We start from the raw sequence: 22,396 nt of genomic DNA, 5'->3' as shown, positions 1-22,396 counted from the left end.
CTCTTCTAGAGGTTCCTTCTTTCAGTGTTCAACACAGAACCCATACTGTCCCATCTTTCCAGCAAGAAGGGCTGCCAGGTTGGTCACCCGCCTTTGATGAGCCACAGGCCTGCTGAGTGTTAAAATCAAGTGGATCAAAATTGGCTGGTGGGACAGGAGCAGGGGAGAGGGTGGAGTGAGAATTAGGTCTTCTTGGGCAATTTACTGCCAGCCTGTGACAGCACAAGAAAAAGCTGTATGGTTACTGGAGTGTGACATCTTCATTGAGAACCACTTAATGGAATCAGGACTAGTAACAGGAAGATTTATGTAGCAGCTGTTTGCTTGGAAACCAGATGCCTTCAGCATAAAAGGTTGTGCTTGAGAGCAGAGTTTTGAAAAGAGCTTGTTAATGAAAGCAAGAGCTGCTGAATGCTTTTGTCACCCCATGGCTGCTTCTGTCAGCTGCAGCAGTGGAAAACACCACTGGTGTAAAGGGGCAGACTGCTTTGCACTTTACACCAGTATTAATGGTTTTGCAGGTGAACCACAGACTCGAGCCAGATCCTTCAGGTTGGCGTACAGGGTTGCATCAACCAGACTAGACTAATTTTATGTTCTGGAGAGTGCAGAACTGCTAAATACTTTCCAGGAGTCCTAGTTATAGGATTGTTCTTGTCCATATTGTAAAACTGCCTGAAAATACTGCCTGACTGCTTTGGAACAAGAGGTAGGGGAAACTGCTTCCTATGCTGAAAGTCCATATGAGACCCCAAATTTGCTGATCTTACTCTATACCCTGGCAACACTCAGTAGAACTGAACAAATCCAGCACAATCATTCCCACATCTGGGTAAGTGTTTAACTTTAAATCAAGCGTCCAGCTGACCTCTGTGTCCTGTTTGGTTCCCTTAAGATTGCTAATAAGATCAGTCTTTGCTCACAGAGCGATATATTCATCATGGATTAGCTATCCTCCATATCTCTTGTTGTTGTATCATATGCTACAGTGGGAAAGTGCAAAACCTGCTCAGTTTCAGGCAGTTTGGATTCCTCTAACACTTTTAGGACAGCTTGGCATCTGGGCAGCACAGTGAGCCAGGAAACTCCTCGTTTTTCCTGCAAGGAGGGGCAGGTCCTTTGCACGAAACCTGCAGCCTGGTACACTGTCAGGGCACCTTTGTCTTCATGTAATCTGTCCCTGTCTGCACTAGGTGACATTACGTCTCCCTCTCTCCCAGCCCCATTCCTAGTTTTGCACAATGCTGCTGCAGACAAGTAAGTTAAGGTTCATCTTGGACATGCCAGCTGCTGGTTTTGTTTAGCTGGTGACAGTTCCCTGCTGCAGCATTTGACAAATAGGTCGCAGTAGCTGGTAAATGGGAAATATTTTGGCCTTTTCACACTTCATACTGAACTTTTAGCACTGCACCTGATGTAGATAAGCTGAGCAGTTTTTAGACTAGGCAGTTACTTAACGCTTAATTCAGAAATTGGTGTTTTAAAAATCTCATATGAGGTCCAAAAATCCATCCCCAGCCGTAGGGACAGAATGAGACAACAGAGGGATGAAAGAGGCCAGGGGGATAGTGTGGGGAAATTGTGCCAGCTGGAAGTAGGCTCTCTCTAGGGCAGGGAAGAAATTGTTTCACCTGACTCCAGTTGGTGTTTGTAGTACTGCATTATAGACCACTGCTGTTCACAGAGAGAAGTAAGTGTTTTTTGGTACAGTTCATCCCATCTTATAATCTAGATGTTTAAAACAGGTCTGATGAAAATCAGGATCCAGAATTTATGTATTTTTTTTTCTTCCATTAACTGTCAGTCTGGTTGGCAAGCTCTGATATCAAACTGAAGTCAGAAGAGATGTATTGCACCCAGTATTGGGCCTTTTAGTAATTGTTATTGGGAATGGCAGTAAATGAGAATTACAAGAAGACACGTGAGAGCGGTGAGGTGCTTTAGCAGATACTCCTCCAACACGTGAGGGCAAATTCACAAAAATTTATAACCAAGCTACTTGGTAGTTTGAGAGGCTGATAAAGGATTTTGACATGGGAATATGCTATAAAGGCTGTGAGTAAAGACAAGTTTGTCTGTGCTTTGGGAGTTGTGCTATGAACAGCTGTAAGAAAAGTAAATGTTCTATACAGTGTATTTGCTAGTCTGACATATGACTCTCTAGCTGTTGGATATTTCCCTTTTTCAGTGTTTGTTGGTTGTTTTTTTTTTTTCATTTTCACCCACTAGGAGAGTCTGGCACCTCTCCACACATTTCAGTTTGTTGTTTAGAAGAACTTTGATGTCATCATAGCACTGTGGGGTCTGAAGCTCTATAGCTCAGGCCTTGTCTTCTGCTGTCAGCATTCGTTAGCCCAGAATGTTGGACCTGTGGTGTGGGCACAGTTCTGTCTCCATTGGCAGAGCGGTACCTTGCTGGTAGGCCTGGTGGTTGTTGAAGAAAGTCTTGAACATCATTTACAGCAGGTACATCAGGCCATAGATACCCATTTCAGTTTAACTGAGGCATGTTACAGTACAGGCATCCACTTAGACAAATGTCCACGAATGAACCAAAGACCTGACCAGCAGATGAATGAGGGTACACAAATCAACACTGCTCATTTAGCTTCAGTAAGTAATTCACACAAGACCTTCCTGCAGTTGTAGAGCAGAGGCTTGCTGATCCAATTTAGGAAGTTTTTAACTAAAATACAGCTCTGATTTACAGACAATAGGTTGGTGTGACAGTTCGTGCCTGTTGTCACCTTCTGCTAACATAATTTCCACTGATTACAGATCTTTGTAACAAAATGTTCTTCCTGGTTTGCTTAGGGTGAAGAAACTGAAGGAAACATTTGCTTTTATACAACTTTTGGACAAAAACATGAGTAACCTTCGCACCTGGTTGGCCCGGATTGAGTCAGAACTTTCTAAGCCTGTTGTTTATGACATCTGTGATGACCAAGAAATCCAGAAGAGACTGGCGGAACAGCAGGTGGGAAATAGGAGCAGCCAAAGTGAACGAGCTAAAAATTTGCTGACAATTGGTCCTGGTTTAAAATCACCTTTCTCTTTTCCTCAGCCAGGCCTTCTAACTTTCACTGCATGTTCCTGCCAAGGTGCATTACGTGGAAAATTTTTATTTGCTTGTTGTTATTTCAGTATTGTAAGTGTTGATTTGCTCCCTCTTCTCCCCTCCACTGAAAAATACCCACAAAGTACAAGGAACAACTTTTTCGTGTCAGAGTTTTTGCCTGGTTAAGTTCAGCAGACCTCATACAGGGTAGGCAAGGCACTTCTTGTTTAAAACCATTCCACCTTGTCCTGTCACTATCAGACCTTGTAAAAAGTTGTTCTCCCTCCTGCTAATAAGCTCCTTTTAAGCAGTGAAAAGCCACAGTGAGATCTCCCTGGAGCCTTCTCTTTTCCGGGCTGAACAAGCCCAGCTCCCTCAGCCAGGAAGATAGATGATGTAGGCTCAACATTGCAAAGCCTGAATCATGGAAGCAAGCTGGCTGTGACAGATGTAGGTGCTATGATTTGAGGTATCGCCCTCTCTAGCTCACTCCTCTTCCCTCTCTGCTTGCAGACAGTATCCCCACAGGATACTGTGAGATGGTGCATGAATCCTGCTGAGGCATAAGTGTGAACCAGCCTAACACTATTGGCCATTGTTTGAGTGCATGTAGGCATTTCTCCAAGACAGTGGCTTATCAAGGAGCTCTTAAGGATCTGTGTTAGTTTTTAAGTGCTGAAGATGGCAAGGACTGGTTACAACTGAATGTGCAAGTCTTTCCAGCCAAAAGGAAGTGCAGGATGTTCTGGGGTAAAACTTCTTTCTCTAGCAGCTGGGGAAGGAAAAGGAGCTTCTCCAAAGCATAGACTTGCCAGTAGACCAGCAGAAACTCTCTCCCTTTCCTCTGTGCTATAAGTCTGCCTAGGTTCCAAGTGCCTCCCTGGGAAGACTGAGAATCACCGTGGCTGTCTTCTGACTCTAACAGAAGTATTTGCCCTAGAACTGGAGATCAAGAATAAAGCTGTGAAGTGTGGAACCTTATGGCATCTGCCTTTTAAGATGCCACGCATATGGGTGTTCTTCCCATCCTTTCCATCTTCTCTCTCTCTGGCTGCTGCTTTCTTGTCTAATAAGATCCCTTACTGACCCAGACCTGAGGGCTGTGTGCTCTGCTGGCTGCTATGGCTCTCAGTTGTCTCACGTCCCAGAGATCATTGGAAGGGCCAGTGTCTCTGTGACAGAAGTGGGGATGGCTCCCATCAATTGCACACTGGCAGCTGGTCAAACACCAGAAGCTTTGGTCCAGTGGTCTGATGGCTCCATCTGCATCATGAATAGTCATGTAAACAGCATAGAAATATTTTCTCCCTGTCCAAACCTTTTGCATTTCTCAAAGGCTGTGATAAATTGCCACGTGGAGAAGAATGTTGGATGCAAAGGAATTTTTTCCAAACTAAAGCCATCATGGCAAGAGCCATCATTTGCTGCTCAGTGCTATCTACTGCTTTATTGTTTGGTTTCTGTCAGTGCTGACCTGTGGGCACCTCCAGACTGCCCCTGCTGTAAACTTGTAGCAGGTTGAGCATGAAAAGCTTGTGCTGACTAAAAAGGCCATAGGAAAAACAGATTAGCAAATCCTTTATCTAAACGCAACAAGTAAGGAGATCCTTCCTGGTTTTATATGAACAATTATTTCAGCAAGTGCAAAGTGTTGGTGAGAAATATGCCCTGCAGGCTTTGTTTGTTTGACATCCTTGACTGGAAAAGCTTTACTTGTTCAGTCTTGAATAATGACATTTAAAAGCATTATGCATCCTCAGAGATGCCTTATGGCATGTTTGTTCAGTTGAAAGATGAAGATTGAAACATGAATAATACTCCTTTTAAGATTTCAAGTTGATTTCACCAATGCAGAAGTCTAGCAGCATGTAAACTGTTTAAGCTGAAGGAAAAGTACTTTTTTGGGCTCAGGATATGTTCTCATGGTTGAGTTGTGTTTGTCTCACCATAACACAGTTGGGTCATTTGGAATAACAGCTGTGAAAACAGCAAGGATTCTGCCTAGGATTGTCGCATACAAACTCAGGCACGACCAAAAGTAATGAAACAGTGTCGGCAATGTGCTGTAACATAAGCAAGATGGTTTTGTAATTTGTGTTCCAGATTCTCATTTTTACAAATATAGTTGTAAATCCAGGGTGGTTTAATAGATTCAGAAGAATCTCTCTAGGTAACAGCAGTGGCGTAGAGCTGCTTTGAGAAGCAGAGACTGTACTAAAATGACACCACTGCCTTGTGCTCAGAGAACAGCTGTGAATCATTAATAAGTTATTAAAAATGATGCTGGGTTTGCTTCTGGCAGTCTCTTATCTGTGTAAAGATTTTGGTACATTATCACAAATCCCACAAGCCAAATTATTACCATTTCTGGATTAGCCCTTCTTTCAAGTACTCATGTAACAGTGAAGGCTTCCAGAAGGTGATGATACTCCTTGCACCTTGTTAATTTCAGGGAAGACCTTCCTTCAATTCCTCTTGGATTTCCTACAAGCCACATCTGGGTGGTTTTTGTTGTTGTTTTTTGTTTGATTTAAGTCTAGGGCTAAACTAGGTCTGCTTCATCTGTTCATTGAAATAAGTAAACCTTTTTACAGGAGTTCTTTTTGCTGCTGTCAGTAAAATATTTATTAGTGTTTGCTGTTGATCCGTGTTATTCTGGTTAGAGGCTCTGTACCCTTTCTTAGGGAAGCCAGGAATGGGTTGAAAAATGTCACTTCATTAATATTCACAGTTGGTAATGTTATGCAGAGTTGCTTTTTCAAGACAAAATACCTATGTAAGGCTTTCTTTTTGTATTCTTCACATACTTTGACTTTCGGAATAGTACAGAAGAGCTAGCAGAATAGGATTGAGAACCAAGCTCTGGAGAAGAAACACATAGTGTAGATAAGACAAAGGGTCTTTGCCAGACCCTTTAAAATAGTCTGTCAAAACAGGAGCTCTGGAAGGGGAAATAAAAGCAGTGCAATACTGGCTGCTCTTTTGCTGTGCTTCTGCAGTTTGTGTCATCAGTCTGTGATCATGCAGTAACTGAAGTACAAGAAGTGTACAATGTCAAGTCTTACACTGTATTACGCTGGGAGGAAATACCGTCATCTGGTACAGTCAGAATTACTAAGTATGCATTTACAGTGTGTGTAAGGTTTGGATTTTGAATGCACATTAAAATTGTCCATACTGTGAATGAAAAGATTGTGCTTCCACTGAGAAACCCATCTGGACAATTCCTCTTTTACGTGGCAGTTCTGTCCTAATCTGTCAGTCTGTCTCTTCCGCAGCCCATCCTGCAATCTGCGTCCTGAAGCCCAGTAACCTTTTACTGACATACAAATTGCTCTTTTCCCATCTTCTGCAGTTTTGAAAACAGATGTCTGACGTCAGCCACGCATGTTGCCTTCCACTAAAACTCTTCCTTTTGTCGATGCAGGATCTGCAACGGGACATAGAACAGCACACAGCTGGGGTGGAGTCCGTGTTTAATATTTGTGAAGTCCTGCTGCACGATTCAGATGCGTGTGCTAATGAGACGGAGTGCGACTCCATCCAGCAGACTAGCAGGAGTTTGGACAGACGGTGGAGAAACATTTGTGCCATGTCGATGGAAAGGCGAATGAAGTAAGTCTGTGCCCAACAAGCTCCTAAAAAGAAGTTTGGGTCGACATTTTGAAGAAATGCTTTTGCCACAAATTGAATTTTGGAAAGAAAAAAAAAAAGAATGATAAGCTTGTGATAAAACTCTTCCATTTTTGCATCTCCCTGTCAGAATTGAGGAAACCTGGCGCCTATGGCAGAGGTTTTTGGATGACTATTCTCGCTTTGAAGATTGGCTAAAATCAGCTGAAAGGACAGCAGCTAGCCCCAATTCATCAGAGGTTTTGTATACACATGCGAAGGAGGAGCTGAAGAAGTTTGAGGTGAATTTTAACAACTTCTTTGTATGTTTAGCAGCTGGCTGGGCAGTCAGACTGCTGAATGCTTACTCTCTGCAAAATGCTAGGATTGCTGAAAAATGCATCCTGTAGTTTGTAGTTAAAATTCAGTAACCATATGTATTATAGCTGTGCTATGGCTACCAGACATCTGGCTGGTCTGTCCGCATTTATTTTTTTATGGGGAGAATGCAATATTTTGATCTGACACAATCCCTCTTACAAGTTAAGGATTTGTTTTTATTTTTTATTTTTTGGGTTTTTTTTCTTCCTAATGAGCTAAATCTAAGCAGATGATTTTAAATATGGGTCCTTCTCTGGATTTAATTTTGTAATTGGAAGGTCTGTTGTTTTTTAAGGGGAGGGGGTATCTTCATCTCTCTCGATGGACAGTATTATACCAGTTCTTTCTCTTGACAGCAAGGGGGCTGAGTTTCTCCATTTGCTTTGCAGGCATTCCAACGGCAAATTCATGAACGACTCACTCAGTTGGAGCTGATCAATAAACAGTACAGGCGCCTTGCCCGTGAGAACCGCACTGACTCTGCCAGCAAGCTGAAGCAGATGGTACATGAAGGCAACCAGCGCTGGGATAATCTGCAGAAAAGAGTCGCTGCCATTCTGAGGAGACTCAAGGTAATTGAGTGGTGGGATGAGAAAGTTAAGGAGCACTTACAAGTCCCTATAGGAGATACAGAAGTGCAAAACACATGTTCAAGAGCAACTGACTTGTGTTGAGTTGTGTCTTGAGTTACCAGTGTGGGAGAGCACCTCTGAAAAGGTCACCAAGTACGTGGTGCAAACATGTCCTTGGCAGATGGGTTCTTGATAACTGAAGAAGCGTAGGTGAAGAATTGGCCCAAGTTTGGGAAAATGTGCTGTGGGCCTTACCACTCCTATCCCGCTCTCCTTTTAGTCACTCCTGTCATGGCTAGGTCCATTCATACACTTGCAGCTTTCAAAAAATAAAAGGCAGAGAGACAGAAAGCCCCAGTGTACAAATGGTTTGGAGTTCACAACACAGCTCTACTTCATACCAAGTCATGACTCACCTACTAGGCTTTAAGCATGGAGATGCGATGGGGGGGTATGTGCTGTCACTGCCTCATGCTATGTTCTCTGCTTAACAGAAGAATGTTGTTGAAGAGTGTACGTGTGACTGTAGTTGAGGATGATTTTTCCCAAGTCAAGAATTCCCCTGTCCCAAGGCAGATTTTTCCTGATCCCTCAGAAATCTCGTCACTGCCTGTTTTTTAAATACAGCAGTGCTACAAGTGATTGACAGGGAAAACCATTCGTTCCCAATGGCCAATGGATGAGGCAGTGAGATATCTGAAGGGATTTGATTTGTGCAGTTAGGAGGTGTCATGTTTGAGAAGTTATATAATCCCCTTTCTGAGAAGGAAATCCAGCAAGAACTGGGGCACTGCAGGCTGCAAGTCCATTAGCAGCTTCTGTGGGGGATGGCAGCCGAGGGCTCCTCCTGGCTTCCATGACTAGTGGTGCATTGACTACTGCTGTGTCAACATCCACTATCTTGTCTCTCCATTGTTTTACTGATTTTGATTACCATAGTTTTAATTACTTGAGTTTAATTAGAGATGGTGGTGACAAAACCCGTTTCAGGGAGCTCCTGTGGTGGTTTTTTTTCCGTTGGTAAGTTCTTATAACAGCAGCTTCCTTCTTCATATTCAGCACTTCACCAATCGCAGAGATGAGTTTGAGGCGACGAGGGAAAACATCCTTGTTTGGCTCACAGAAATGGATCTCCAGCTGACAAATGTGGAGCACTTCTCAAAAAGTAACTTCGACGACAAAATGCGCCAGTTAAATGTACGTATCCTTATAAAGCAGCTGTTTAATAGAACCAAGCTAATCCTATCAGGCTGCCCTCTCTTGACAGAATCATCTGTTTTTCTGGAGCTTCACAATAGGCAACAGATCTTTGTAAGGCTCTATTTGTTTTAAGACACCAGCATTTTAAGACTCGCTCTCTGAATCAGTATTAAACTGTAAACTGTACAGTGTTTTAATTCAGATTCAGTGTTCAAGCTCAGTTCTATCCTGCCATTTTCTCCAAGCATTGCACTGTCAGTGACAATAAAGTCTGTCTGGGAAGGAGCATGTGCAGGTTAATAGTAAAAGCTACATTCCTAAATTCAGGCACTCTTTTCTAGAGAAAATTGTGTTGAATTGGCAATAAAGTACGATCTCTCCTCTGACTGCATTTCTTGTAACTGGAACTTTAAAAGAGAAAGACGACAACGTCCATGCATAGTGATTCTAAAATACACACTGGTTCTTTGCTACCTGCTCAGATGCTGGTTTTCCCCTTTTCCGCTGCACCATTAATTGTATTGGGATGCAGATTTGCTGTTTTGTAGGCCGGAGGCCCATCAGTGAAACTTCTTGGCTACTGAGAAAAAGATTTTGTGTACCCAATGGAAAAATAAACTCTGATTATCTGAACTCTTGTGCTGCAATCCCCTGCAGGCTCAGGACGCAGCAGTCATATTGACGTACACATGAGTGGAAAATGCCACTTCATTTGGAACTGTAATCCTGCTAATAAAACAAACCTCTGCACCTCTTCAGTAAAAACATATTTGACAAATGAAATTAGCCTGCAATGTTGATTGCTGCTTTTCCTTTTACTGTAGTAAGAAAAAAAGGACAAACTTTAGGCTACAAAGGGGAGCTACGGAAGTGGTCTAATTTTTTTGTATGTTTCAAATAGGGTTTTCAGCAGGAAATAACACTGCACACCAATAAGATTGATCAGCTAATCGTTTTTGGGGAGCAGTTGATTCAGAAGAGTGAGCCTTTGGATGCTATCCTCATTGAAGATGAATTGGAAGAACTTCATAGATACTGTCAGGAAGTGTTTGGGCGAGTTGCCCGCTTCCATCAAAGGCTGACTTCAAGACATCCCGTAAGAAGCAAGAATTGTTTTGATACTTTGGCAAGATTCTGGTGTTTGAAGTGCAATGCTTAGTGCTTATCCCCAGCAGCTTGACCGAGTAGACTGAGCTCACAGGGGGGCAGGAACTCCCTCAGCAGCTGCACCGAGTTTGCTAAAGTTTTGCCATGTCTCCTTATTCCTCTTCTGTTGGGTTTCCATCTGCAGAATCTGGATGATGGCACGGAAGTAACTCACATAGTTAATGTTGACATAGTAGTGATTTGAGGGCTTCAAAAGCTTTTTCATATTTTTCATATCACTTTGTTTAATTTCAATAAGGTGCTTATAATATTTCTTTATGGATTTGTTCGAGAGGCTCCATCGGTCCCCTTTCTTATCGCAACTATGAACTGGGGGTGCAGCAGGCTCTTTACTTTCTGCTGGGAACGTTTAGTTGATCCCCAGCTTACTTTGGCTCAGAAAGAAAGAACATATATTAGAAGGGTAAGTAGAGTAGGTAACATGAACATCTAAGAGTAGCTTTTCATTCCTACCTGAGCATCACTTCATTGCTGACCCGTGCAGTCCGTTTGGAACTGGAGACCCCTCTCTGCAAAGTAGAGAGAGATGCTATGATAGTAGTTGAGTGTCTTGGAAGAGAAGTGGTAGCTGCTGATGTGAGGATTGTTTTGGCAAAAGAGGAAGGATGCAGAAATGATGCTTCACTTTAGACATATGGCTTGGATTACTGCAAGTCACCACAAAACTGTCCCCAGAGTTATTGTGTCACTTAATCATTAGCTGAGTTAGCAGTGTAGATCTTTGGCAATTATTGGTTATTAGTAATAGTTAATATACAACCATATTTTACCTTTTTAGGGATTAGATGATGAAAAAGAGACCTCTGAAAATGAAACGGATCCAGAAGACTCCAGGGAAATCCAGCATGATCCCTGGCATAAGAAGGCCATCAGTGAGGGGCCCTCTTCTCCACAGTCCCTCTGCCACCTTATGCCACCTACTCAAGGTCACGAACGATCAGGCTGTGAGACCCCTGTCAGTGTTGACTCCATCCCGCTCGAGTGGGATCACACAGGTGATGTGGGGGGCTCTTCGTCTCACGAGGACGAAGAAGAGGCGACGTACTACAGTGCTTTGTCAGGTGAGAACCAGTTGCTGGCTGCTTGTTTGGAGATGGACAGTTGCAGGAAGTCTGTGTGTGGGAAGGGAGGGGGATCGAGATCTTGTTCCCATGTTGTTGGTTGGTTTTCAAGTACTGTTAATACTTGTAAGCAGTCTCATCTCTTAAGTGTTTTGATGGAGGGAATGGTATTGTCTAAACCTAGCTTTATGTTGTCAGAAACATAAGGTTGTCAGAAGCCTTACTTTTTAAAAATGTCTGATGGAAATATTGCCAATAACTTTTTATTTTATTGTCTTTGCTGATCCTTATTGTTTCAGTTGTTTTTAATAGCTGGAAAATACTGCATAGTGAGGAAAATGACATTATTCTTTTTTCAGATGTAGAAATCACTGAAAATCCTGAGGCTTATCTTAAAATGACCACAAAAACTTTGAAAGCATCTTCTGGTAGGCACCTGCTAATGCATGTGTCTGAACATGGCAATCTCCCTGTGCTGCACGCTATATTCCTCAACCTCTCTCATACGTAATGTCTGACTTCCTGCCTTGTGTGGACACCATGCCTCATCCTGCCATGGTGTTCTTACGCTGCAGTATTCACATGTACATTACAAAGCGGTCAAAAACATGCCATTTAGATTTTGCCAAGGTGGTTAACGTGCATTTCATCGTATCGATCCAAAGTCTTTTGGTACTTTCTTGGTGGTGTGCTCTGGGTAGTATCACTTTTTTGGTTGTCTCCAATTTAAATTATGTAATTACTGAGAGAAGTAGTTCCAACTCTGAAAGTATTTTTTTTGCGTTTTGCATCGTGTGTGACAGAACCGTGCGTGTCCTGTCTGTTAAATCCAGAACAAATGTTTAGGACTTGTCTAGACTCGTCTCTACTGAAATGTGTTGCAGATACGTGCTAGTATCGTTGGGATGCAAGCTTTCCAAAACCGCAGTGCAGCCTTTTTCTTTTTTGTGTATTTATTTATTTTTAACTCATCTCTGTTTTCAAGCATTTTCTGGAAGAGAACAGAATGTCCCATAACTGCATGGCTGTCATCTCATTACCTTTGAAACACTGTTGATGTTTTGCAAATGTGCATGCTTTGCAAGGAAAGGTGCAAAACTGTCATTTTTGGGCCATAACGATGCCATTTTATTTAGAGCGCTTTCTAACTTAATGCAAAGCAACAGCTTCCTTACAGGGGTGGGAATTTGCACTCATGGCATACGGTCTTCGTTTTATTTGTTTCAGGAAAGACTGTTTCAGAAGCTCATCCCTGGCATTCTCCAGATAGCCCTGTCTGCAGGAAACACCGGTACAGCCAGGCAGAGATTGTTGGTGATGTGCTGTCTGGTCCAGAGACAAGTACCCCCTATAAGCCGGGCTATGTGAGTTGGAGGCTCTGTGGGCACTGAACCTATGCTGCACTGTCTGTACAGCTACACAGCTGCGCAGCTCCATCTTCTTCCCTCCTCCTGCGTCGGGGAAAAGATTTGGTTGGTGGCGGGGATGTTCACTGTGTGGAAACATAGACGTTCTTTCTTTCCATTGAGAGTCTCCATCTATGCACTCACTAGAGAAGCTTTTCTAAAGCAATTCAGAGAAATGTGTTAGGATCCTGATCAGAATCAGTCAAAAAATCACAAAACCATGACAGAGGAGCATCCTCTGGTCATAATATGATTCTAGGAAAGCTTGCCTTCCCAGAGAGGGTGTGTGAACATCTTCCTTCGGTATTTACTTAAAATATCTCCCTTTACTAAGCAGACTGATTTGGAGAGTCCTTTTCTAGCTTGCAGCCCACCATCTAATCTGCTTCAGGGCAATCAAAAAAATGACACAGTGGGAGCAGCAGTGAGGGAAGGCCTTGTTGTCTGCTGGTGGCTGGTTTCCAGCAGTCCCAGATGCGGCTTCACCAGCAGCTCCCAGGCTCAGTGGATCTGAACCAATTGTCAGCATTGTTTCAGGCACAAGGTGGTACTGCTACGTGGCTGCTTTTGTCACCATTAATGCAGTCATGGAGCCTTAGTATCATATTACCGAGAACTAGAATCTAACAAAGAGCATCAGCAGATGTAGGCTGTCTGGTTCACCTAGCGCCAGTTCCATGTCCAGTCTTTCTTGTAATAATTAGTGTCACCATGGTGTTCGTTTCCCGAGAAACACAGAGTGCCAGCACAAACTGTTAGCAAAGAAGCAGAAGCCTGGTGCTAAATCTGACTTGCGAGAGCGCAGCAGCAGCCCAAACACAAATGAAGTTTGACTTCTGATGATTTGTTAACACACTGGGCTCACCCATTAAAATGTCATTCCAGGTGAAGCAGCTCAGCTCTGCAAGCAGCAGCAGTGTCAACAAGGAGAACATTACATCTGCTAATGTGAGTGATGAAGAACCACAGGATGACCAAGAGCTTGTCACTATCACACCTGCAGAGAAGCTGCCAGGTACAGAGCATTCAGGCAGTGTGTTGTAGTTTTTGCCGTGTGACTCTTGGGGATACAAAGCAGAAATGGGCCAAAGGCAGCACATTTGCCTTGGGAGTAAAATACAGCTAAACTGCTATACTCCAAATGAATGTATTTTGCTAAGAATCATTGAGCTGTGTTCTCACTTCATATTGTTCAACCTTAGTTTTCCATTCAAAGCTTTTACATTTTCTGCCAGAATTTAGATTTTTCTTACTCACGTCTCTTGGCTGGTTAGAGCGAGTGGAACGAATTTCACTTTTGTGTGGATACTGAGTACCTCAGAGACTTTTATTCAGATTTCAAATCAAAGAAGTCTGGTTTTTTGTCTAAAACAAGGTTGCCAGACTTCATTCTCTTAGCTGTTGAAAGTGTGTATAACAACATGCTACAGCTCCCACTTACAGAAATGTTTTGTCAAAGCTGGGAGTGTACTTTGTTCTTCACTGTTTTTGCTGCGGTCTTTTATTGAAAATAGGCCAATGAGGTGGTTTTCTTAACCTTTCTGGACCCCATTCCTGGTTTTGGGTTCTTGAGACTGTAATAAGATCACATCTGTACTGCAATTGTAAAAGCAAATTAAGTGATCAAAAGAAGAATGCAGCTTTATGCTGCAGCTTGCTAAACTTATGCTTCTGGTATCACAAATGGACCAGGGCTAAGTTCCATATGTGGGGTGAATAGGACACCCTCTGACAAGGGCTTGTAGAAATAGTACAAGCGATTGCACAAGTGTCATCTCCATCTCCTTTAGCTACGAACTGGTGAAACATAAGCCCAAGTCCAAACTGCTGCATCATACTTTGTCCCATTGTCATATCTATCAAATCACAACGGGGTTCATTGAATTCCATCTCCTTATACTTGTCCTAAGCTTCCAGCTGAATTAAAACAGTCTTGAAGAAATGTGATAAAAATTCTATAGCATTACTGGGGATAGCTTGCGCGGTAGCATGCAAAGTGTAGACTGTGTTATCTCAAGAAAGAAAAAGTGAAATAGTACAGGGCAGCAGTTATTTGACCCTAGGTAGATTGGAGAGTAATTTACTTTTGAAAACCCTTGCATCTGTTTTATGGAATGTTCACCTCAGTGAAAACATAAACATTTGTTGTTCTGTCACCTGTAGGCACTATTGATAGGTGGGAGCTCATCCAAGCTCAAGACCTCAGAGAAAAACTTAGGAAAAAGCAGCACTTGCAGCAGTGGCAGCAGGTGAACTCTGATCTCAGCGATGTCTCTGCTTGGCTTGATAAAACTGAGGAGGAGCTGGAAGAGCTGCAAAAAGCAAAACCTCCAACCAGCATGCAGGCAATGGAACAAAGGGTCAAGAAATTGAAAGTAAGTTATGGCATGCTGAGAAGTGGGATTTCATGATGCTGATGCTCTTTATTGTTACCTTTTGCACTCCTAGGGTCTGTCAGCAGCACTGGTGCTAATAACTGTGTGTGTATGGCACAGAGGAGCTAGGCTGTGTTGGCTAGGAGGACTGAAGAGGCTAGTTAAGCAAGGTGCCACATTCATCTGTAGAGATTTGCAGGCAGCCAGGCTTAAATAAAAACTTCTCCCTTTCTGTTTTCTTACCAAGATAATTTATTCTCTCTAAACAAAAACATGCGACCCCATACTTCTCTTTAAGCCTTTTTGTGTTAGAAAAAAAAAATACAGAGAAAAGCTTAAAAAATGAAGGTTTAGACTCTCCAGCTGCCAAGGGTCTGGCCTTGTCCTGGAGAGGCTGGGTGTTCTGAAGGGTGGTACTGGCACTGCTCCCTGTTCTGTGCCAGTCCCCTCTATGCAAACCAGAAAGGGATTATAAAATAATTAAATTAAAAAAAAAAAAATCTGCCAAGACTTTGCAGCCGGTAGACTTAGCTCGTGTTTTTGGCTTGTTTTTTTTCTTTGTAGCTCCAGCAGGGTGACCGTGCAAGATCTGCCCTAAAGCTCTGTTTTTTAGCAGCACGGTATTTGCAGAAAATCTTAGCTCTTAAATAGCACTTTTGTCTTACCAAGAACTGGGTAGTTGAAAGATACAAAATTTCAAAACATGTGGTTGTATTTTTCAGTCAGCAAGTGTAGATTTCTCATGTGAATAGTATGTATAAGTTAAAACCAAGAAACAAAGTAAGCTCATTAGTCAGTCTCCGCTAATTTTCAACTGAGTAATTAATAGAGCAGTTAGTTAGAGACACATTACTGTAAAAGTTTGTCAGGCTATGAAGTCATGTTGTGTTGCCTGCTGTGACTCCCAGCTTCCATAAATTAAGTAGGACTAAATTATGTCTGCAAGTTGAACCGGCAGGGTGCCGGGCTACATCTGAGTGCTGAGTTGGGTAACAAAATGCCTCAGGTTGAACTCTGCTTCTCTGTGCCAGCCTGGCTCAGGCACCAAGCGCTAGGAAAGGCTCCAGTGATGCCTTGCACGTGGCAGCAGGTGCCTCAGGCTGGAGCTGGGTGCCTGTCCTCTTTGAAGAGCACAGTTTCGCTTCTGCTTTTCTCCTGTGCATTTGCTAAAGAGGAGTCCAGATGGCTGTAAATCCCCACTGTAGACAGCTTGTGTTTCTGTGAGTCCCTAGAAGAGCCAGCATGCATGTGCAAGACTGTGAAGTTTATGAGGTATCAGGGCATCCCAATTGCCCTGGATAAGGATAACGCCAGTCTGGCTGCAGACGGGCTTACTGGTATTTAGATTTCTATGTTGGGCCATTTGTATTGTCTGATATTGCTGCTTGGAGAGATACAGGATTCTTCGTTGGGCAGAATGTGGTTGACCTGTGGTTTTCAGCAAGTGGGCTGCAGATCTTGAGAATATACAGATTACTTTTCTTACTAGCCTTTGTAACAGAATCTCAGTGTCGAGTGCAGCACTCATCCTGCAGCTCTTACTTTTATACTGCGAGAGCCCACAACTTGAAAAAGACCGATTATCCTTGATGCAAACTGTAAACTTTTTTTTTTTTTTTCAAAGAATGCCAAACAATGTCTTGGAAATTCCACATTATGTTAACATAGATCTCACTTTTTGAGGGTCCAAGTCATGGTTGTATCATATAACTACCTTTATTTCCCCCTATGGTTTTAAGGGAGAGGAGGAAGGCAGGTAGGGTGGCCATTCAGTGAGACCCTGACAAGTCAGAAAGGGGCTGACAAAACTCTGCCTAGAGAAAAGAGAGAACTCAGAACAGGGGTGGCCTGATGTGGGACCAAGGGCCCACATTCAAATTCTCCATCCTGTTAGATACTCAGAATTTGACTGGCTGAGGCCCTGAGCAGCATGCTCTGAGTTTGATGTTGCCCCTACTTTGAACAGGAGGATGGACTGAAAACCTCCAGCTGTCCCTTTCAGCATTATTTTAAGGATTCCGAGGTGGGCTAAACCTCTATAAATCAAGAAGAAATATCATGCGATGACCTATGAGAACATTTGTACAAATGTCAAGAAAAGAGACAGAAATGCTAAGCATTGAGGAAGGAGGGGCAGAAGGGGATTCGGCCATAATGCTGGTGACTGACGGAACAGGCCCAAGCACCTTTGTTTTCTTCGAAGTGAAGAAAATAAAAAAGAGCACCCACTTCGAAGCTGGTACCTTTTCAGACACTGTTACTGAACGTGTTAAACAGCTTTCCCCAGTACGTGTCTTTTTTTTTTGGGGGGGGGGGTATCTTATGGCAAATAAAGAACAGGTTTTTCATCATTCTTAGAAGCTCCTAATCCTCTTTTCCTACCAGGACACGCTTAAAGCATTTGATAACTACAAGGCAGTGGTGCTTTCAGTTAACCTGAGCAGCAAAGAATTCCAGAAAGCGGATAGCACAGAGTTCAAAGAGCTACAGAACAGGCTTCGGAAGATGAACTTGCGTTGGGAGAAAGCCACTCACACACTGGACAACTGGAGGAAAGGTTTACGGCAAGCCCTGCTGCATTGCCAGGTACATACATGCAGCTTATACGGGAAAGTCTTCTGGAGGATGTTCCTGTGGGTAGATAAGGGGAGAGAAGAAAGGGGCAACTCCTACATGTTTGCAGAATGGTGGCTCACAATCTGGAACGCCTATTTCTTTTCATGATAAACTTGACTTTGTTGGGTTTAAAGGGTTTGTCGAAAATATCTTCGAACTGGATAATACTTTTTTATTCTGTGGGTGGACTAGTTTAACCAAAGCCTCCCTAATTATTAATTAATTGTCAGCTTTTTCTCATCTGGGCTGGGTCTTGTTGGGTGTTTTGAAAACGCTGCAAAAATATTTTTTTTCTCTTCTATGCAAACCTTCACTTCTTCCTCTAGGAATTCCATGATCAAAGCCAAAAACTAATCCTGTGGTTAGCAAGTGCTGAAGGCCGAAGGAATGAAGCACAAATCACAGATCCAAATGCTGACCCCCATACAATACTGGAAAGCCAGAAGGAGTTGATGGTAAGTAGAGTCTATAGCACCTCACTTCTTCCAGTAAGTCTATAGCTCTCACCACAAAAGGAATAGCCATATGTTCATTTCATGTGTAGCTGTAACAGCAATTCCCATGTACTGTGGTTGGACAGGCAGGTTGAGTTGTTCTTTAAAGCTTTCTAAAGCTCATTTGCTTATGGGAACATCGACCAAGTTGAAAGTAACAGCTTGTTGCACTGTTTTTTGTTTGTTTGTTCTAAGCAACTGGAGAAAGAGCTACTGGAACAGCAGCTTGAAGTAAACCTTCTTCAAGAACTCTCTGCTTACCTGCTGCTTAAATCTAATGGTGAAGATTACATTGAAGCTGATGAGAAGGTCCATGTAATTGGAAGGAAACTGAAACAGCTTATTGAGCAAGTTTCACATGACTTGAAAACAGTACAAGGAAATCTGGTGAGTCGGTTTAAATCCTTGTTCAGGAGTCTTTTACTTACAAATAATAGTGTTAGTTTCAATTCAGTCTTTTATAAACAATTTTCAGTCATTCTACCGTCAGAAGCTAAGAGCAGTCTCAATTTGAGGAAAAAGTTTAGCACCATGAGGCTAGTCAGTTACTGAAATAGATGCCCTGTGAGGTTGTGCAGTCTCCATCCTTGACAGGTTTCAAAGCAAACAGGAGAAAGCCTTTAGTAACCTGGTCTGATCTCATGGCTGACCCTGCTGTGAGCAAGAAATTCAACTCGATAAACTTCCTGAGGTCCCTTCTATACCAAGTATCAGGCTAGGAGTGTGTAATGAACACACAGAAGTTCAGTAGTCCGCAGAAGTATACTGCTTATCAGTGAGAACTATCAGATAGAGATGTTTTCGAGTTAATACCTGCACATGCTTGCTCATTTGTAGTTCCTTCTGGTTGTGTAAAAAAGTGTTTTGCTATGCTAGAGAACCAGAGCATCTCTTTACTGCTGGTTATGCACGGCTACAGAAGCTGTGCACCTGTAGAGAAACAATGGAAGGTGATTCTGAACTCTGTTTTGAGTTTTGATGATCATGCATTTTAAAGAAGGACATGTGGTTACCTTTTAGGATACCAGGGTATTCCTGCCAGTTCCAGATGACTTGGACTCAGAAGCCTATCATCCAGTTGCAGTGAAATCCAGCCCTCCTGTGAAGAAGGCTAGTATTATTTATTTTTTTATCTATTTTAACTATTTTTCTATTATTATATAGCTTATTTTGGTGTGATTAGCTTGAAACTTCGTCAGATGAAATCATTTTACCTTTTAGATGCATATACCTTATTACAGAACTTACAGCAGGACTTGAAAGCCTTCAACTGCCTTCTTTTAAAAAAGAGAAATTCTTTGCTATAGTTTCTGAATCGTGGATAATAGATACTATTTCTCTCAACAGATCACAACAAGGAGAACTTCAGATGGCAGAAAAAACAGCAACACAAGGTATTAAATAATTTAATTAATTTGTATTAACCCTAGTGGTAAGGGAGCTGTTTCTCTTAAGTAAGCAAACATACAGATAGAGCTTCTCAGCTTCTGCACTGCTGTGCAACCTGAGCTTGTCTTCCCTCTTGAAGATATTTTTGAGCCAAATTGGGGAATATTTGTGTTTTAAGTCACCGACGTACTTGTACAAAGCAACTTGCACCTTAGAGGCACTTAGTGAAAACAGAGCATGAAGGAAAAAATGCCACCTCCAATAGGTTAGGGTCTTTTAAAAGGACTGATCGTGGTGACACGAAGGCAAAATGTCACCTTCTCAGGCTGGAGCAGTGGCTTTCCATGGTCCATTTCCAAGTACTTAGAGTGAGTGGCTTGTTTGACTGCTGGGAAAACATCAGTTTGCAACCCCAAAAATACGTTTAAAACCCACTGATCTGAGCTATTTTAAATACACATTTCTTTTCCAGAAGTGTAAAGGAATATAAAGAAGACATATAAACCTAATCTAGCAGCTGTCTTCCTCCGGAGCAGTCTTGCATGCTTTGAAGTTACAGTTAAAGCATTCTTGTGCAGCGCAGATCCGTACTATAGATATGCAGCCCTGTACCTTGGAAGATGCAGGGCATGAACCCCGGAGGGGCAGTTAAAATAACTCTTTAATTCAAACTCTGAAGTGCTGTTTTTTGTGTGTGTGTCTGTGTGTGCGTCTTCTTTTCAGAGCTGAAAGCCACTCACAACCGCCTCACGTGGTCCCTCAGTCCCCCTCCTTCTTTTACCGTGTGTTACGAGCAGCCTTACCCCTACAGTTGTTCTTCCTACTGCTTCTGCTTCTGGCGTGCATGATTCCATCTTCTGAGGAAGACTACAGCTGCACCCAGGCAAACAACTTCGCCCGTTCTTTCTATCCTATGCTGCGTTACACCAATGGGCCTCCACCGACTTAGAAAGAAGCCCGGGGATCTTCAGTTATACCAAAACACACTCTTTGCGGTGCTTATTTTTATGCTGCTGGCGTCAATGAAACGGTGATAGCACGTAGTTAAATACAGAAACTTGTCTGCTGTGTTAGTTCCCTCAACAGGCCACTACAGCACCCTCCTGCCCTGCACACCGCTGCCCAAGCCTGTGCTGCAGCTGAATAAAGCCTCACGTTTTAGCATTCTCCGGTGGATGGGAATGTGTTAAATTTCACATACATCTCAAAGTGTATATCTTGAGAAAGTTTCAGCATTTTTTGTACGGAAAAAATGAACTTTTTCTATAGATTTTTAAACTCTAAGCAACACACTTTGTACTTTGATGCAATAGAACACTATTTTGTAGCTGCAGTGCACTTAAGCTTGCAAGGTGATCAAATCCTGAGTTATTAGATGCAGAAACTACTTCACGGTAATCTCAAACACAGCAGTCGGTCTCGGGTTGGCGTGATGAACAAGCAGCTGAAGAGGCACTTTGCCTAACATGATTACCACGCACACTTCACATTACTGTATCTTTTGGTACTGTAGTCACTTGGTGGAAACAGAAGTCTGCATCTTTCAGAATCTTTGTGACGGTGTTTTATCCATCTCACACATTCAATAAAAGGATGCACGTTTGTTTTGTTTTACATGTAGTTTTCTAGGGGTTAGGGCTGCTGTGTTGTCTTTTTGTACCACTCTTGAAATACAGAATTGTTACAGTGCATGGAAATGGTTTATAAATGCACAGATTTTCTAGATGAACACGATTATGTAGACTATCCCTGATGTATGCAAATAATGTAATGACTTTTTTAATGAAAGATTTTTTTTCAGTTTTTAACCTGCTGAATAGTGTACAGGATCTTGGGAGAGAATTGTGCATTTTTTTTTTTTTTATATAAACTCGCTGTAAGATTCTCCACCTTAATTATGAAATTTGCAGTGTAGGCAATGGCTTGAGAAACGTTGTGTACAGTCAGCATCACCATTGCTTCTCAGTTGTACAGTTTGAGTACTCATTAAAATTCTGCCACTGTCTGCAGGGACTAGCTGTGTGTGTGGCGCGGGGGCAACCAGCGGTGTGTTCCAGCAGTGCTGACCCTTCTACACTCGGATAAGTCCATGTATTTGCATGCTAATGCAACCGTGGCTAAAGCTGCATTACCACTCTCTTGCTTGTCAGGGCAAGAGAGGAAAAAATCCAAACTGGAATCTACCCCAGTTTCACAGCTGTGGCTCTCCCAGTAGCATAGTACCAAGAGGAAGAGAATGGACTCTTCCCGGCCACCTCTCCCTCCTCCACTCCCTCTGCTATCATTATTTCGTATTTTCAAAGCAATTACTTTCAGATGGAGCTCATTTAAGTTTCTGTCCCTGCAGACGTCAGCCAACTCTAGCCATTATTTCATTGCCAGGTTGTCACAAATGCCCATGCAAACCTTTCTGCCGAGAACTAATAGTCAGCTGCTGACATGATATTCAGTTCTGCTGCCACTAAGCAACCTAAGGAGGGGAAAAAATTGGAACAATGCTAAGAGGTCGAAGGAAAATTTCATAGCCTGCAATTTCCTTATTATATACAGTTATATCAAATTGTTGAGCTGATGTAATGTATAATGCGAGGAGCTTTTATAAAATTATCTCTAAACGTAGCAAAAAAGAAATTCTGGGAAACTAAATGTTTTCCCCCAACCCTATTTTAAGTGGTTTTACTTCCAGTTCATTATAACCACCATACTGTAGGCTGAGTGTAACATCTGCTTCAAACAAGTCCTTATATATATCCACCCATTACCTACTGTCATCCTCTCACTCAGGCACTCAGGATTGAGTTGTTAGCGTTCAGTGAAGAGGGAAAAAAGAGGGCAGGAGCAATAGGGAAAGCAAGTGCACATGTGCGCCGTTGTGCATGGGCCTTGTACGAAGGAGTGAAACTGGCCTCCTACTGGTTTTGAGTTGAAGCCATCTTTCTTTGGGAGATGAGACATCCATCTGATTTCAGCTGTACCTCCCCTCCTTCCAAAATCATAGAATCGATTGAGTTGGAAGGGGCCCTTAGAGGTATCTAGCCCAACTCCCAGTAATAGTCAATGAACAA

The 22,396-nt window shown here is 42.5% G+C and overlaps 1 protein-coding gene across 5 annotated transcripts in view; it reads left to right on the top strand.

Annotated features, from left to right (window-relative positions):
• SYNE2 (spectrin repeat containing nuclear envelope protein 2) overlaps window positions 1-21,344 on the top strand; it is a 158,690-nt gene extending 137,346 nt beyond the window's left edge. For 3 of the 5 annotated variants that reach the window (XM_021403871.1, XM_021403873.1, XM_021403870.1), the window contains 17 exons: window positions 2,815-2,977; window positions 6,486-6,673; window positions 6,822-6,972; window positions 7,441-7,623; window positions 8,683-8,820; window positions 9,725-9,919; window positions 10,769-11,051; window positions 11,411-11,479; window positions 12,279-12,415; window positions 13,343-13,472; window positions 14,621-14,832; window positions 17,218-17,418; window positions 17,775-17,903; window positions 18,138-18,329; window positions 18,963-19,052; window positions 19,290-19,336; window positions 20,055-21,344. In XM_021403871.1, coding sequence (XP_021259546.1) covers window positions 2,815-2,977; window positions 6,486-6,673; window positions 6,822-6,972; window positions 7,441-7,623; window positions 8,683-8,820; window positions 9,725-9,919; window positions 10,769-11,051; window positions 11,411-11,479; window positions 12,279-12,415; window positions 13,343-13,472; window positions 14,621-14,832; window positions 17,218-17,418; window positions 17,775-17,903; window positions 18,138-18,329; window positions 18,963-19,052; window positions 19,290-19,336; window positions 20,055-20,280 — 2,734 coding nt within the window. In that variant the 3' untranslated portion in view covers window positions 20,281-21,344. Of the gene's footprint in view, window positions 1-2,814; window positions 2,978-6,485; window positions 6,674-6,821; window positions 6,973-7,440; window positions 7,624-8,682; window positions 8,821-9,724; window positions 9,920-10,768; window positions 11,052-11,410; window positions 11,480-12,278; window positions 12,416-13,342; window positions 13,473-14,620; window positions 14,833-17,217; window positions 17,419-17,774; window positions 17,904-18,137; window positions 18,330-18,962; window positions 19,053-19,289; window positions 19,337-19,803; window positions 20,003-20,054 lie in introns of those variants that run through there. The other 2 variants (XM_021403874.1, XM_021403872.1) reach the window with 2 other exon arrangements.

Source organism: Numida meleagris, chromosome 6 (assembly GCF_002078875.1).
Source record: "Numida meleagris isolate 19003 breed g44 Domestic line chromosome 6, NumMel1.0, whole genome shotgun sequence".
Lineage (NCBI taxonomy): Eukaryota > Metazoa > Chordata > Aves > Galliformes > Numididae > Numida > Numida meleagris.
This window is presented reverse-complemented; position numbering and strand designations above follow the sequence as displayed.